This window comes from Amblyraja radiata, chromosome 16 (assembly GCF_010909765.2).
Source record: "Amblyraja radiata isolate CabotCenter1 chromosome 16, sAmbRad1.1.pri, whole genome shotgun sequence".
Taxonomy (NCBI): domain Eukaryota; kingdom Metazoa; phylum Chordata; class Chondrichthyes; order Rajiformes; family Rajidae; genus Amblyraja; species Amblyraja radiata.
Window position 1 is genome coordinate 3,900,006 of NC_045971.1, and position 15,187 is coordinate 3,915,192.

The 15,187-nt window shown below is 39.0% G+C and overlaps 1 protein-coding gene across 9 annotated transcripts in view; it reads right to left on the bottom strand.

Moving 5' to 3' along the window:
* arhgap23 (Rho GTPase activating protein 23) overlaps positions 1–15,187 on the bottom strand; it is a 279,609-nt gene that overhangs the window by 66,126 nt on the left and 198,296 nt on the right. For 6 of the 9 annotated variants that reach the window (XM_033034901.1, XM_033034902.1, XM_033034905.1 and 3 more), the window contains 3 exons: positions 8,423–8,501; positions 7,666–7,720; positions 854–952 (listed from right to left, as the gene is read on the bottom strand). In XM_033034901.1, the coding sequence (XP_032890792.1) occupies positions 854–952; positions 7,666–7,720; positions 8,423–8,501 (233 nt within the window). Of the gene's footprint in view, positions 1–853; positions 953–3,882; positions 4,045–7,665; positions 7,721–8,422; positions 8,502–15,187 lie in introns of those variants that run through there. The other 3 variants (XM_033034900.1, XM_033034899.1, XM_033034906.1) reach the window with 2 other exon arrangements.

Sequence of the window (15,187 nt, forward strand, 5' to 3'; positions counted from 1 at the left end):
CAAAAGGTAAATGCAATGTTTTCTTTTAATAAATAGTTATAATGGAATGCTCTTTAATTTTACACTTAGCTTTTATGAAAGAATGATAAATACCTAAAATATCATGATGTGCTCTCCCCCCCCTCTCTCTCTAGATGCTGACCTCCTGTCTAACATGACATTTTTTTTATTTTACGTATTTTCATTCATTGAAAATTTCACCCGAGATGAGAAAGTATAATTATTAACTCCGAAATACTCACATACACAGGAGTATGTTATTACGTTTCATAAACCCATATATTGTGTAAGGCTATTCAGTTGACCAAGTAGTTAAATAGTTAAATTTCACCAACAAAACTATTTTCACACATAACTCTCACACTAACTGATGGTTACAAAGGAATGAACTTTATAAATTGTTGGAATCTAGATATAAAACTGGGTCCCATTTATTGAATTTCAATATGACATTAGTGCAACAAGCCCTATACTTTACCAAAACTTTTCCCCATTCCATTTTAACCAGTGTGTAGTTTTAGCATGAACAACTGTAGCAGAAACAGACTCAGCACATGATATGACAAATAGTCATTGTTATTATGCCTTAGGCATATGACATGTTAAAAGCACTGCCATAAACATGTTTATTTCTTTGCAGAAAATATTGCCTGTTAAAGTATCAGTCTATTGTTATTTTGCTGAATGGCTTGGTAGCAGAAAGGATTTACATTGTCAAGTGATGTGTTTCTTCAGTTCAAGATCAGGACACTTTGTGGAGGTAGATAGGTTTGAGATGAATGGGGGAAACTTCTGGTAGTAAAGATTAGATGGAAAGCATTAGTTGAGATTAGGGGCTCTCTCGTCATCTCACCTCACAATTGTCTATTGACAGCTGAGCATGGGATGGCATAGGTGTTGAAGTCAGGCAGAAGAATACAGCTTGCTCACCTGCCCTCCCAACAGAAGGAGGCTGCATAGAGGCAAGAAGGAGAAGAAACAATGGGAACAATTAAAGAATAGCCCTGAGAAGTTCTGTTTCCTTAGGGTGGTCATGATTGAAAAGAAACATCAAGACAAGCACGAGTTGAAAGGTAAAAGGATAAAAGCAAGGACTCCATATTGAATTGTAAGTAAAAAAATTATCAGTTCATACAGATTTATTTGAAAAATCACACTCAAAATATATAATTTCACAATTGAAAAACAATAATAACATGTAGAGAAAATCTTAATTTTAATTTGTGTATTTTAGCAAATGAATTGTAGCATCAATGAAGAGCTTAGTTAAATGATATATTGAGAATATATAGTGGGGCAGGAGATTAATGACATTGGAAAAACAAATAGTATCTCTACTTGTTTCTTCAGTCTCAGACAATGAATTGGGGTGGGAGATTGCAACCTTCACGTGATCCGCCCTGTTTCGACGAATGCAATCAACCTGGCATGCACAATCAAATAGAACAAGTTGTCCTACAACTTTAGGCTGTGCACGCTGTACGCAAGAAGAAGAAGACAATGAATTCTAGACCCCACTATCTTTTGGGAGAAACACACTTTTCCCCGACCACTCTCTAATCCTCATACTAATGATCTCATAATTATGTACACCTAGCTTTTGATGCCTTTGATGAGATAAATAGACTTTTCCTCTTATCTCTACTTTTCAATGTTATACTCCAATTAAATTCCTACCGCTCTACTATGCAAGCCTAAACAATCTACAAATCTGAAGAAGGGTCTCGACCCAAAACGTTACCCATTCCTTCTGTCCAGAAATGCTGCCTGTCCCCTGCTGAGTTACTCCAGCATTTTGTGTCTATCTTCAATCTAAAACAACTCCTGGCAACACCGTATAAATCTCCTTTGCACCCTCTCTAGAGTCACCCCACTTTACTGTTAAATAGTGACGAGAATTTGTATGCATTTGTAAGGTTACTGGCTGTAGCCTTATTAATATTTTATGACTTTGCTGTGCTGCCTGGGCCAAAGGCAAAGATCCAGCATGCATCCTCACACCACCTTAACTACTTCAGCCAGAGTCTTCACAGATTCATGCATACTCGCACTATACCCCTTTGTCAGTCTACATTTCCAGTACACTACATGTATTCCTCTGCCTCGCTTGCCTTTCCCATGTTCATACACAATCATCTGGACTGAAGTCCATCTGCTCCTTTACAGACAAGTCCACAACATGACTCTCGCTCCAGAATATTAAAAAATTATCCTCCGTATCCCGCATTATCCACTCATCAAAACAAATTAAAAACTTAAGAAACATTAAAAAAGTATACACGTATACACTATGATGCATATACAGTAGTGTCAACTAGTGCAGTCATAGAAAATATATAGTTTACATTTTTTTAATAAAAAGCTCAACATTTTCAATGTTTAAAAAGGCAAGATACTGAAATGAACATTGATTCTTGGATCAGAGTTTAATATTTAAAATGCTTTTGTTATTTAAAGCCATGATTTTACAATGTTGTACTTAGTAGGAGATATATGTTCGTTCATTCACTATCATGGAAACATGAAAATAGCAAAGGACAATAAAAAAAGAGCTGTGTCGTGAAAATGCAAAGTCAAAAACATTATTTTTATCGTTAGCTCTGGGAATTTCTTTTGAACACTTTTTACATGAGCTCTGTTTTATATCCAAAAGAAAGATGCTTGTACTGTAAGAACAAGATTTACTGTGATACAACCCACTGCAGTATATCTGCAGAGCTGTTTTTGGAATCCCTGATGGCTTGCGTAGGGATCATACTGTCCTTGGATTTAAGCATGTGATCCAACCTCATTCCTGAAACATAGGATAGGTCCTTTTCCCACACAAACAGAAAGTATACATCCTCCCTAAACATTTTATGGATAATCTGGAATAGAAACATATAATCTGCTTGTCTTTCATACTTTGTAAAATAAGACATGTAGATGTAAAATGTTAAATGAAACCTAATATTTACTAATTAACAAAATTATACCTTTATCATTTGCAAAATATAATATATATGTATAATTATATACATATATATTAAATGTTGCAAATGATAAAGGTATAATTTTGTTAAAGGTACAAGTTAAATCTGATTAACTGCAGAAAAAAGCCTAAGAGATGTATAATATTATTGTTTTGTGATCAACTTGTTTTTTTAAAAGATAATCCAGAAAATCAAGTGAGTATATTATGTATATAATTATAGAAAATGCAAAATATTATTCTCACGATTTTCTGGATTATCTTTTAAAAAAACAAGTTGATCACAAAACGATAATATTATAAATCTTTTAGGCTTTTTTCTGCAGTTGATCAGAAGTACCACCAAATCACAATGACTAAAACCAATAAAATAACATTGAGAAAGAGGTCACCAATACAAATAAGAGTAAAATGCGATTTTGTAAAGAATGTTCCGTCACAGAGCTGCCTCGCAGATACCACTCCTATTTAAAAAGGTAATCTCCTCCCTGACCTCTGCCAAGCTCGCTCCTAAACCAACAATGCAGAAATACATGAGAACTGCTCAAATAGGTGAGCTTTCTGGCCTCCCTGCCTTCTCTGTAAGAAAAGTCTCTGCTATCTGTTCAACGTCTCCCAACAGGCTTGTTTAATACTTGTTAATAAAACTACTGGGGTAGTACACAGCTCCAAATTTACCATCGTGTTCAAGTGCCGACAAATTATTATTCCTTGTTTTAATATAATGAAGAATACTGATCAGAATAAACCACAAATTGGCACATTTTTTAAACCAAGTATTTTGGAACTATCTGGAACTAGTGCAAACTACTGGTTCTGCAAAATTATAAAATGTAGATAGTAATCAATTTTTTGAAAACTCCAGGAGCATACGGTAAGAGTCACAAAACAGTGGCATAGCTTTAGATTACCTTGTTTCATTTATCTTCATTTCAAGTAGAGAACTTTCCATTTCTCTTTAGCTGTACCAGGTTTTACAAAATCCCATTGCTAACTCAGATTTATAATCTGGCCTGCAGTGAAGTAACTTGCCAGTTTCAGCTTGTCACTGTGCAAGAAAAATCTTCCTGTTCAGTGAACCGACGAGCAGCAGTTTTGCTTAATGATCATTTCATCAGAGTCTTCCTAGGGCTTTCAAAGTGACGTCAGATCTGGATCATTTTCCTACAGCTACATACACACTTCATTGGCAGTTCACTTTAGCTACAGGGTTGTAGCCACACCCTTGACTGGCTTGGCCAGGAAAGCATACAGATGTATTTGGAAAGAGTTGCTGGAGACTTTTAAAAGTATAGTTACACTTCAAACATCAGCATGAGTTTTGCCCCCCATCTTTTCTTGTGGCCTCTCACTTCAGTGAATGCTATCGGATATTTGTCTTTAAATCAATGATTTAAAAAAATACCCTGCATCTAAAATATATGGCTTTTTCTCAAACAACTTTATTGTGATTACAATATTTTCGTAGGAGTGAGATTTTGAAAAGGATTCCAGATGAGGCATAGTTCATAGCCTATCATAATCTTCCCATGTTATTTTAATCCTTGAATGCCCCCATAATTATAAGGTCACAAGGCAATAAATCATAATTAAGATGATAATCTAATTACAATAATATGGTCTTGGGAGCCTTTGAGCTAATATATTTTTAAAAGGAACTTAACAGAGGGAAACTAAAGTATTGACCAACATTCTAATCAGAATATTCTTCAATCTAGCCATATTCATATGTTAAAAATGACAGATCTCTTCTGAAAGTTGGTTGACAACCCCCAATTCTAATCCATAAAAACAAAGTTCATGATGGGTGATAAAAGGATTCGATCATAATTGATCTTTACCTCAGCACCATTTTCCTGCATTAATATCCCTTGATTATCATAATATCCTAAATTCTACTAATCTCTATCATGAATAGACTGAAGACTGAGGCTCCGCAACTTTTGTGGGTGCAGTTTCAAAGATTTGTTTACTTCTGGGGGTAAAGATTTCTCATCTCTATCCTATCCAGATTCTTATTTTAAGATTGTGACACACAGTTCTCAACAACCAAGATTGATAAAATATCACATGTGTTTCTCCTGTCAATTTTGTCCATTTTATTCTTGTAAACTCGGAGAGAATGGAAGCAGTCTATGTCGTCTCGCCTTATATGACAAACATGCTATGTCGGGAATCAATTTTGGGAACCTCCCTTACATTGGCTCAATTCCAAGTATATCCTTCCTTTGTGAAGCAGGTAAGATATTTCTAATGTGGTTTGCCCAACACCCCTATGCAATTGTAGCAAACCACTATTCTGTACACCTTGCAACAAAGACCCACTTATAATTTTCCTTACTAATATATATTTGAATGTTGACTTTTAATGGTTCCTGCACAAAGACACCTCTGAACACAACCCCCTTCAAATAATCACCGTTTAAAGAAATTTTAACTGCCTTTCAATTTTTTTCTACTTAAATGGATTAATTTATCTTTTTCCAAATTCAAATTTCATGTCCTTGTCAAGATCCTCCTCAAGTCTCTCTCTGCATACTTCTCAGAGTTCACTTTGCCTTCCAGCTTTAGATGAGTGCCAAACACATATAATATAATCAGAGCAAGGATTGGGAGGGGCTTGAGGATATCTGCACCAAGGGGACAGGAGAGGAATGGAATGCAATAATTCACCCAGAGGGGAGAGAGCTCTGGTTAGATCAATCAGCAAGAGATTAGGGAAAACTTGGAGTGGGATTAGTCACAAAGGGGTTAGGGGAGACTTGTAATGGGATAAATCCAAGAGAATGTTTAAAGAAAATATCATCAGGGTGCCTTGGACTCCAAAGCTGTGGTCCTGTTACGATTAGATTGCTCTTTAAGTAATGAAGCAGAACATAAACATCTACTTGGAGCCTGCAGCAGTGTTTGAGACCAGCACTTAGTCCTCGAATGCAGAGGACAATTTTGCACAAGTGACATCAAAGCAAACACTGCCTGTAACTGATGTCATCTTGCAGACACAGTGGCCTCCGTGTTCGTTCACATCGTTAGAACAAAGCAACAGATGAAATCCGAGAAATGTACTATCTACACACTAAGTACTCAAGTTATATTTAGTGGTTAGGGATTTGATAAAATTCTATCGCAAGGCACATAAAACAGTGCACTACATGAGAGAATTTCCAGACAATCCCATTTAAAAGTGGATATCAGAAGCAGGATCTTGTCGCAGTTACGTTGCAAGCTGCATGTGAAATTTCAACTGCTCAGACAACAACTGACAATAATTTAAAGTAATTTAAAATCTGGACCGAAAACAGAAATGACCCAACTGTGATCAGTTCAGGTGGGGTTGGTGTACATTTGCGTTCACGTTGGGTTGGGCCATGCCGTCTGTCTGGCTCAGTGCTTTATCAGTGCTGAACAATTTGCTTAGTATTATTGCATGTGAATAGTTTGTAGAGGAAGGAACTGCAGATGCTAGTTTAAACTGAAGATAGACACATAAAGCTGGAGTGACTCAGTGGGTCAGGCAGCATACCTGGAGAAAAGGAATAGGTCTCCAACATTTCGGGTCGAGACGCTTCTTGACCCAAAACGTCACCTATTCCTTTTCTCCAGAAATATTGCCTGACCCGCTGAGTTACTCCAGCTTTGGCATCCATCTTTTTTTAATAGTATGTTTCGGATCGCTATGTTTGCAACAGTGGGTGGGAAATAAGTAATAATTCCTTGGGAAAAAACCAAAGTGATAGGGTAACTCAGCGAGTCTGGGTCAGGTTCCGATGCCTGTAATCAGCTTGAGATTAGGCTGGATATTAATTCTATGCCAAAGCAGACCTTTAGCTAGGCAGTGCATAGAGCACAAAACAACTAAAAACAGCATTAAAATGTCTAATACCAAACTGACACTCAATGTCAAGTTCAAACGGTCTGAGGAAGGGTCTTGACCCAAAACATTGCCTATCCAAGTTCTCTGGAGATGCTCCCTGACCTGTTCAGTTACTACAGCATTACGTGGCCTTTTGTGTATAAAACCAGCATCTGCAGTTCTTTGTTTCTGCAAAAGGAAGTGGTTCTTGAGCAGTCAGCAGATTTTGCTGCATGTCTAAACAGGTAATAGGAGACAATCTACTTTGTTTATCTGTCCAAATCCTTAAGCCAAAGCCATTACAAAATATTATCTTTGGAATTTGCAGCCCAGTTCATCAGACATTGAGTCGGTCAAACCCTTTCTCCCCCCCAATTTGGATTTGGTGAAGTCTGCAGGTACAAACTGCAATCTCTAAATTTATGCTGAAGATACTGGTTAACATAGGCACATTTGGCTACCAGAAATGGAATACTATGTTATTTTGAACCGATTATTTTTTCCATTTTTTATTTTCATTACTTCTACACTAATGAGGTAAAAATATGGCCTCAAGTGGTAAATTTATAATATTAAGAAACAATCTAAAAGGAAATAGTTTTAATAGATAGGTTTGCTGATAAATCCTATAATCCAAACTATTAGTTACAAACACATTTACATTACTTTATGTGAGCTATTTTGGCATAAAACCAGTATGCTAATACGCTGGGTTTTCATTTCAATAGTTTTATGCCAGCAAGAAGAACAATATTTTACAAGGAAATCTGGGTCAATTGTAATGAATCAAAATTCATTCAACTGCCCTAGCGCAGAGTATAAAGAAAGATGATTAACTTACCACCTGCAGAATGTCTTCATCTTTGGGCATAACTGAGAGCTCCAATACATCATCGCTAAATATAGAGAAGATAACAAAGCAATGTTTCATCTAATATTGACATCAAGTTTCATTAATAACATTTTATAATTTTATCTATGAAACTATGTTATAAACATTATATTAGCGAGTTTACGGTCTCATAAAAAGGAAATAAAGCAATAAATATAGTAAATATTTTCCTCTCAACAGCAGTACTCAAAAGGACAGTTCCAGCAAAAGAATAACAACTTCTATCTGTACCTGTCAAATAGAAAGCGGCTACATCTGGGAAGGAAATTATTGTGATCATCAGAAAGGTAAAATGTAATAATATTTATAATTGATAATGGGACTGGTAAGAAAGTGACAGTAGCCTAATTTCATAATTGGTCAGAAATGTTCAGGCAAACAAGGAATATGTAGCAAACCCAATATATGCCTATCGTTCTAATAATCTGCATGGTGTATGGTATTACAGGAGACGCAAGGAACTGCAGATGTTGGCTTACAAAAAAAATACAAAGTGCTGGAGTAACTCAGTGGGTCAGGCAGCATCTCTGATGGATATGGATAGGCTAAAGAAAGGTCTCAACCACAAAAACGTCGCCTATCCATGTCTGACTGATTTATACCATGAAGTTTGAGCATTATCATACACATTTGCGGTAAAAGAGATTGTGTGATAATCACCTTGAATTTATTGAAATCAACAAAATTATTTATATTTGTAACTTACCTATTTTGAATCAGAGATATCACTTGAGAATAAGTTTTGCCAATTATACTCTCTGCATTCACCTTAACAATCCGATCACCTGCAAATAAAAAAATGCTTTTATATAGCTTTTAAAAACTAAAATTGCTTTAAAAAAATTTAAACACGTTGCTTTTAAAAGCTTTAAAATTTTTAAATTTACCTTTAAAAAAATGCTTGGAAGTGCAGAATTATTTACAAACTGAAATCCAAGTTAGCATTTTGATGCCGATTTCATGTACGTGCATTTATAATTAAAACACCTCCATTATTGGAATTTTCATAATGAAAACATAATATTCTCAACGTCCTACATCTTGGATATATCACATTTTGAAAATCGTTCATTAACATGCTAATCCTTTACAAAATTGAACATTCATTTGTTAGGCAGGGGAATCACAAATCTCAAATATGTAACGCTCATGTTAACCCCACTTCTTTCGCCCAGAACTCTTTGCAAATTGGCCTTGGCTTGACTTTCTTTCACCCTTCATTTTTATTCTTGAAAAAGCTCTGAGCTTTATTTAGAAATTGGTGCATTGAATTTTTGAAGCACATGCTAGCTGGTGTATGTGCCCTCTGTAACCAATAATTTATAACCAATTGGTCACTCTATAACCAATTCACAAATTCTATTATTCACAAGCAGGGCACAAGAGTTGTTTCAAACGATTTTATCAATCATATATCTCTGTAGCAGGAGTTTACCCACGTGTGCTATTTAAAATCATTGACTCTGTTCTTAATGCCCCACAGCCTGTCTGTCTGGAAGCATCGTCTGAAATGTGCAATGACTTCCTGCACTTTTTTATGAATAAGGTTGTTTCCATAAGGGCTCTCATTTCAGCTCCTGCCTCTGACCCCTCTGTTTCTGTCCCATGCCTGGTGGTATTGGATAAGTTTGTGCCTGTGACATTGTCGCGTTTAGAGGATGTGGTTAGCCATATTAAGCCATCGGGTTCCCCTTGTGATGCTGTCCCTCCTCATCTTTTTAAAGAGGTTTTCCCTAGTATAGGGCAGTCGGTTTTTGCTATTATCAACAGCAGCTTGTGTTTTGGGGTTGTCCCCGTAAGTTTTAAACATGCAGTAGTGCAACCACTACTTAAGAAACCTGGCCTGGATCAAACTGTTCTCACCAATTTTAGACTGATCTCCAAGTTGCCTTTTATTTCTAAAATTCTGGAGAAAGTTGTTTATGCTCAGCTAAAACTCTTCTTGGACGAGCATAATATTCGGGAGGTTTTCCAGTCTGGGTTTAAAACTATGCATAGCACAGAGTCAGCATTGCTAAGGGTTTTTAATGACATCCTCCTAGCTAATGATTCTGGTGATTATGTGGTTCTTGTCCTGCTGGACCTATCTGCCGCCTTTGATACAGTGGACCATGGTATCTTAGTATCTCGGTTACAGCACCTAGTGGGCATTTGTGGCAGTGCCCTGGAATGGTTCAGGTCTTATCTGGCAGACAGAACTATGTGTGTAAGCCTTCCTGGTTTTGAATCCTCCTCCGCTCCTCTGTCATATGGGGTTCCACAGGGCTCAATTTTAGGGCCCCTGCTTTTCTCACTGTACTTACTTCCTCTGGCTTCCATTCTTAGAAAGCATGGCATCTCTTTTCATTGTTATGCTGATGATAGCCAACTATATATGCCGCTGAGGAAGGAAGATGCTTTCTCTGTCAAATCACTTCTGTTATGTCTTGATGACATTAAATCCTGGATGGCCCTAAACTTTCTAGGTTTTAATGAAAAGAAGACAGAGGTGATAGTGTTTGGTCCCAATGGCTGCCGTGAACCGCCCCCTGTTGACTTGGGTCCCCTGGCACGGTATGTGAAGCCAACAGTTTTGAACTTGGGTTTTAGGATGGACAGTGATTTTAAATTAGATCATCAAATAGGCGCAGTAGTTAAGTCCAGCTTCTTTCATTTAAGGCAGCTGGCAAAGGTGAAGCCCATTCTTGAGCGGCAGCATTTTGAAACAGTAATCCATGCCTTCATTACATCTAGGCTGGATTACTGTAACGCACTCTATTTTGGAGTTACTCGATCTTCCCTGGCTCGTCTCCAGTTGGTTCAGAATGCTGCTGCTCGTCTCTTAACTGGAACTCGAAAGAGGAAGCACATAACGCCAATTCTGGCCTCCCTCCACTGGCTGCCGGTGTACTTTCGAGTTCATTTTAAGATTCTTCTATTTGTTTTTAAATCTTTAAATGGTCTCGCCCCGCCTTACCTCTCTGAGCTGCTTCATCCCTACGCTCCTGCCCGGTGCCTCAGGTCAGCTGATCAGCTGCTCCTGGAGGTACCGAGGTCTAAGCGGAAGCTCAGAGGGGATAGAGCCTTCTCTGTTGCTGCTCCGACATTATGGAACACTCTGCCGTTGCACATCAGACAGGCCCCCTCACTGTCCATCTTCAAAACCAGTCTTAAAACCCTTTTCTATTCCTTGGCTTTTGACCCTGCATGAGACTTTGCTCCTGTTTTTGTGTTTTTAATGTTTTTTATTGTTTTTACTCTCTCTTTTAATGTTTTTATTGTCTTGTAATAATTTTTTGTTCATGATTAGTCATGTACAGCACTTTGTTGCAACAGTGGTTGTTTTTAAAGTGCTCTATAAATAAAGTTATTATTATTATTATATGAATGTTGTGCTAATACATCCAAAAGCATTTTAGTCTTAAATGGTAATGAGCAAGTAAATAGTTAAAGGATGGAAGAGTGTCCAAGAATATCAAATCCTCCATCAAGGCAAGACCTAGCATGTAAATGTTGGAGATAAGACTTAAGCAATCAACTGGAAACTCCAGCATCAGAGGCCAGTCTCCAGTCAATTCAATCCGCTCAACATGATATAAAGCAGCTGCAAGTATTGGATGTAGAAAAGGCTAAAGGGCCTGTCCCACCTGGCCGTCATTTGTGCCTCATTTACGCATCATATGTAAAATTAGTCGACGCGTAGTTACGCGCGCAAATCACGCGTCATCATGCCGTCTGGTGCGCGTGACGTCATCAGAATACCCTGCGGCGCGTGGCGACGCATGGTTACGCACGGTGACGTAACCATGCGGCACCACACGATACACGTGAGATGTCGGGACACAGCATGGGACGCTAATGCGTCAGAGTGCGTACCCAATGCGTCAGCGTGCGTACGCAATACGTCACGCAGGTGGCGCGCAAGGATTTCGTGCAGCGCGAAATCCTGGAGCGGCGCGCGATACCGTGCACAACTCCACACTCCTCCACGCCTCTCCATGCGCCCGTCCCACGCTACCCACACGCTACCCGTGCATCACAACGCGTCGACCTATTTTACATAAGACGCGTAAATGAGGCGCAAATGACGGCCAAGTGGGACAGACCCTTAAGACCACACGCTATCCCAATGAAGCACTGAAGGTCCACACACCAGAATTAGCTGTGCTTACAACCAAGCTGTTCCAGTACAGTTACAACACTAGCATCTACACAACAATGTAAACAAATGTCCAGTTATGCCCTGTTCAGAAAAAGGAATACAAATCTAACCCAGCCAATCACTACCAAATTAGTTGATTCTCAATTGTCAACAAAGTAATGGAATTTATCAAGGAGAGTACTATCAATAATGCACACACCAATAATCTGCTACTGATGTCTGGTTTGGACCACATGGCACCACACCTTATCTCAGTATTAGTGCAGGCATGGACTAAGGAATGCGGTGCGAAGGTGCCCTGGTAAAACTTATGTCAAAGGGCATCAAAGGGAACACATAGTTTTCTTCCTTTGTAAAGGGAACTATTGAAATCTGCGTTGAAAGTCAGATATGAGTACGGGAGCGTTACAGTGTAGTATCCTCTGTTCAATTATAATTTATCATCATCTATTTCAAAGAGTGTATTTATAACTAATTTGATTAAATATAAAAATTTTCATACAAGAGAAGTAGAAACAAGGAGCTGGAGATGCTGGTTTACAAAATAATGACACAAAGTGCTGGAGTAGCCCAGCGGGTCATGCTGCATGTCTGGAGAACATGGATAGGTGGCGGTTGAAGCCGGTTCTCTGGATACTTTCAAGAGAGAGCTCGGTAGGGCTCTTAAAGATAGCAGAGTCAGGGGATATGGGGAGAAGGCAGGAACGGGGTACTGATTGGGGATGATCAGTCATGATCACATTGAATGGCGGTGCTGGCTCGAAGGGCCGAATGGCCTACTCCTGCACCTATTATCTATTGTGATGTTTTGGGTCGGGCCTTCTTCAGACTGATGTGAAGGGGGGGAAGGGGTGAAGAAAGCTGGAAGAGAGATGGGGCAGGACAAAGCTGGCAGGTAATAGGCCGACGTAGGTGCGGGGGGTTATTTGATAGACAGAGATTGAACAGACAGAAGGTGTGAAGCAAAAAGATTGAAGAGTTGATTCTAACATGCAGAATTGTAATTGCGTATCAATTCCATGATTTTTATCTCTCCCATCACAGAAACTTCATTCAATATCAAAATTGACACCACCCTGGACATGCCCTCATTCACTAGTGCCATCGGTGAGGTGGTACCAGAGCTGGAAAAACATGACCACCGGGTTGAAGATTAGCTTCTTCCAACACCTATCAGGCTGTTGAACACTGCACAACACTAACCTCAGCAAATATGACTGTGTGTTTGGTTGCACTACAGACTTCTGTATTTGCATTTTTATAGTCACCTACTATCACAGTAATTAAATAATTATATTTTTGATTATTATATACGATCTGTGTGTTACGGTTTTAACAAGCCTATTCATAGACATAGAAACATAGAAAATAGGTGCAGGAGTAGGCCATTCGGCCCTTCGAGCCTGCACCGCCATTCAATATGATCATGGCTGATCATCAAACTCAGTATCCTACACCTGCCTTCTCTCCATACTCCCTCATCCCTTTAGCCACAAGGGCCACATCTAACTCCCTCTTAAATATAGCCAATGAACTGGCCTCAACTACCTTCTGTGGCAGAAAATTCCAGAGATTCACCACTCTCTGTGTGAAAAATGTTTTCCTCATCTCGGTCCTAAAAGATTTCCCCCTTATCCTTAAACTGTGACCCCTTGCTCTGGACTTCCCCAACATTGGGAACAATCTTCCTGCATCTAGCCTGTCCAACCCCTTAAGAATGTTGTAAGTTTCTATAAGATCCCCCCTCAATCTTCTACATTCTAGCGAGTACAAACTATCCAGTCTTTCTTCATATGAAAGTCTTGACATCCCAGGAATCAGTCTGGTGAACCATCTCTGTACTCCCTCTATGGCAAGAATGTCTTTCCTCAGATTAGGAGACCAAAACTGTACGCAATACTCCAGGTGTGGTCTCACCAACACCCTGTACAACTGCAGTAGAACCTCCCTGCTCCTATACTCAAATCCTTTTGCTATGAATGCTAACATACCATTCGCTTTCTTCACTGCCTGCTGCACCTGCATGCCTACTTTTAATGACTGGTGTACCATGACACCCAGGTCTCGTTGCATCTCCCCTTTTCCTAATCGGCCACCATTCAGATAATAGTCTACTTTCCTGTTTTTGCCACCAAAGTGGAAAACCTCACATTTATCCACATTATACTGCATCTGCCATGCATTTGCCCACTCATCCAGCCTATCCAAGTCAACTTGCAGCCTCCTAGCATCCTCCTCACAGCTAACACTGCCCCCCAGCTTCGTGTCATCCGCAAACTTGGAGATGTTGCATTCAATTCCCTCGTCCAAATCATTAATATATATTGTAAACAGCTGGGGTCCCAGCACTGAGCCTTGCGGTACCCCACTAGTCACTGCCTGCCATTGTGAAAAGGACCCGTTTACTCCTACTCTTTGCTTCCTGTCTGCCAGCCAGTTCTCTATCCACATCAATACTGAACCCCCAATACCGTGTGCTTTAAGTTTGTATACTAATCTCTTATGTGGGACCTTGTCGAAAGCCTTCTGAAAGTCCAGATATAACACATCCACTGGTTCTCCCTTATCCACTCTACTAGTTACATCCTCGAAAAATTCTATAAGATTCATCAGACATGATTTACCTTTCATAAACCCATTTCCAAATGTGCTGCTATCCCATCTTTAATAACTGACTTTAGCAGTTTCCCCCACTACCGATGTTAGACTAACTGGTCTGTAATTCCCCATTTTCTCTCTCCCTCCCTTTTTAAAAAGTGGGGTTACATTAGCTACCCTCCAATCCTCAGGAACTACTCCAGAATCTAAAGAGTTTTGAAAAATTATCACTAATGCATCCACTATTTCTGGGGCTACTTCCTTAAGTACTCTCGGATGCAGCCTATCTGGCCCCGGGGATTTATCGGCCTTTAATCCATTCAATTTACCTAACACCACTTCCCGGCTAACCTGGATTTCACTCAGTTCCTCCATCTCAGTTGCAGCATGTAATAATTTCAATTTTACTGTTGTCGGTACAGATGATAATTAAACACTCTTGATTCCTGACCCCTTTGCACTTCATTTCTGGCCTTTAGCATCTTCAAATCTAATGATATGTATGTTGGCTGCCTGACATTCCATTGTCAAGCACTTAGTCGCTGGAATTACCTTCCTAAATCTCCCTGCCTCTATGTTCTTTTCCTCCTTTAAGACTCGCATTAAAACTTACCTCCATTTTAGCTATTTATGACAAATTTTGTTTGATTATGCTCCTGTGATAATAATGCTCTGGGATATATTACCACTTTAAAAGTGCTGATAAATACAGATTGCTGTTATTGTACAAAG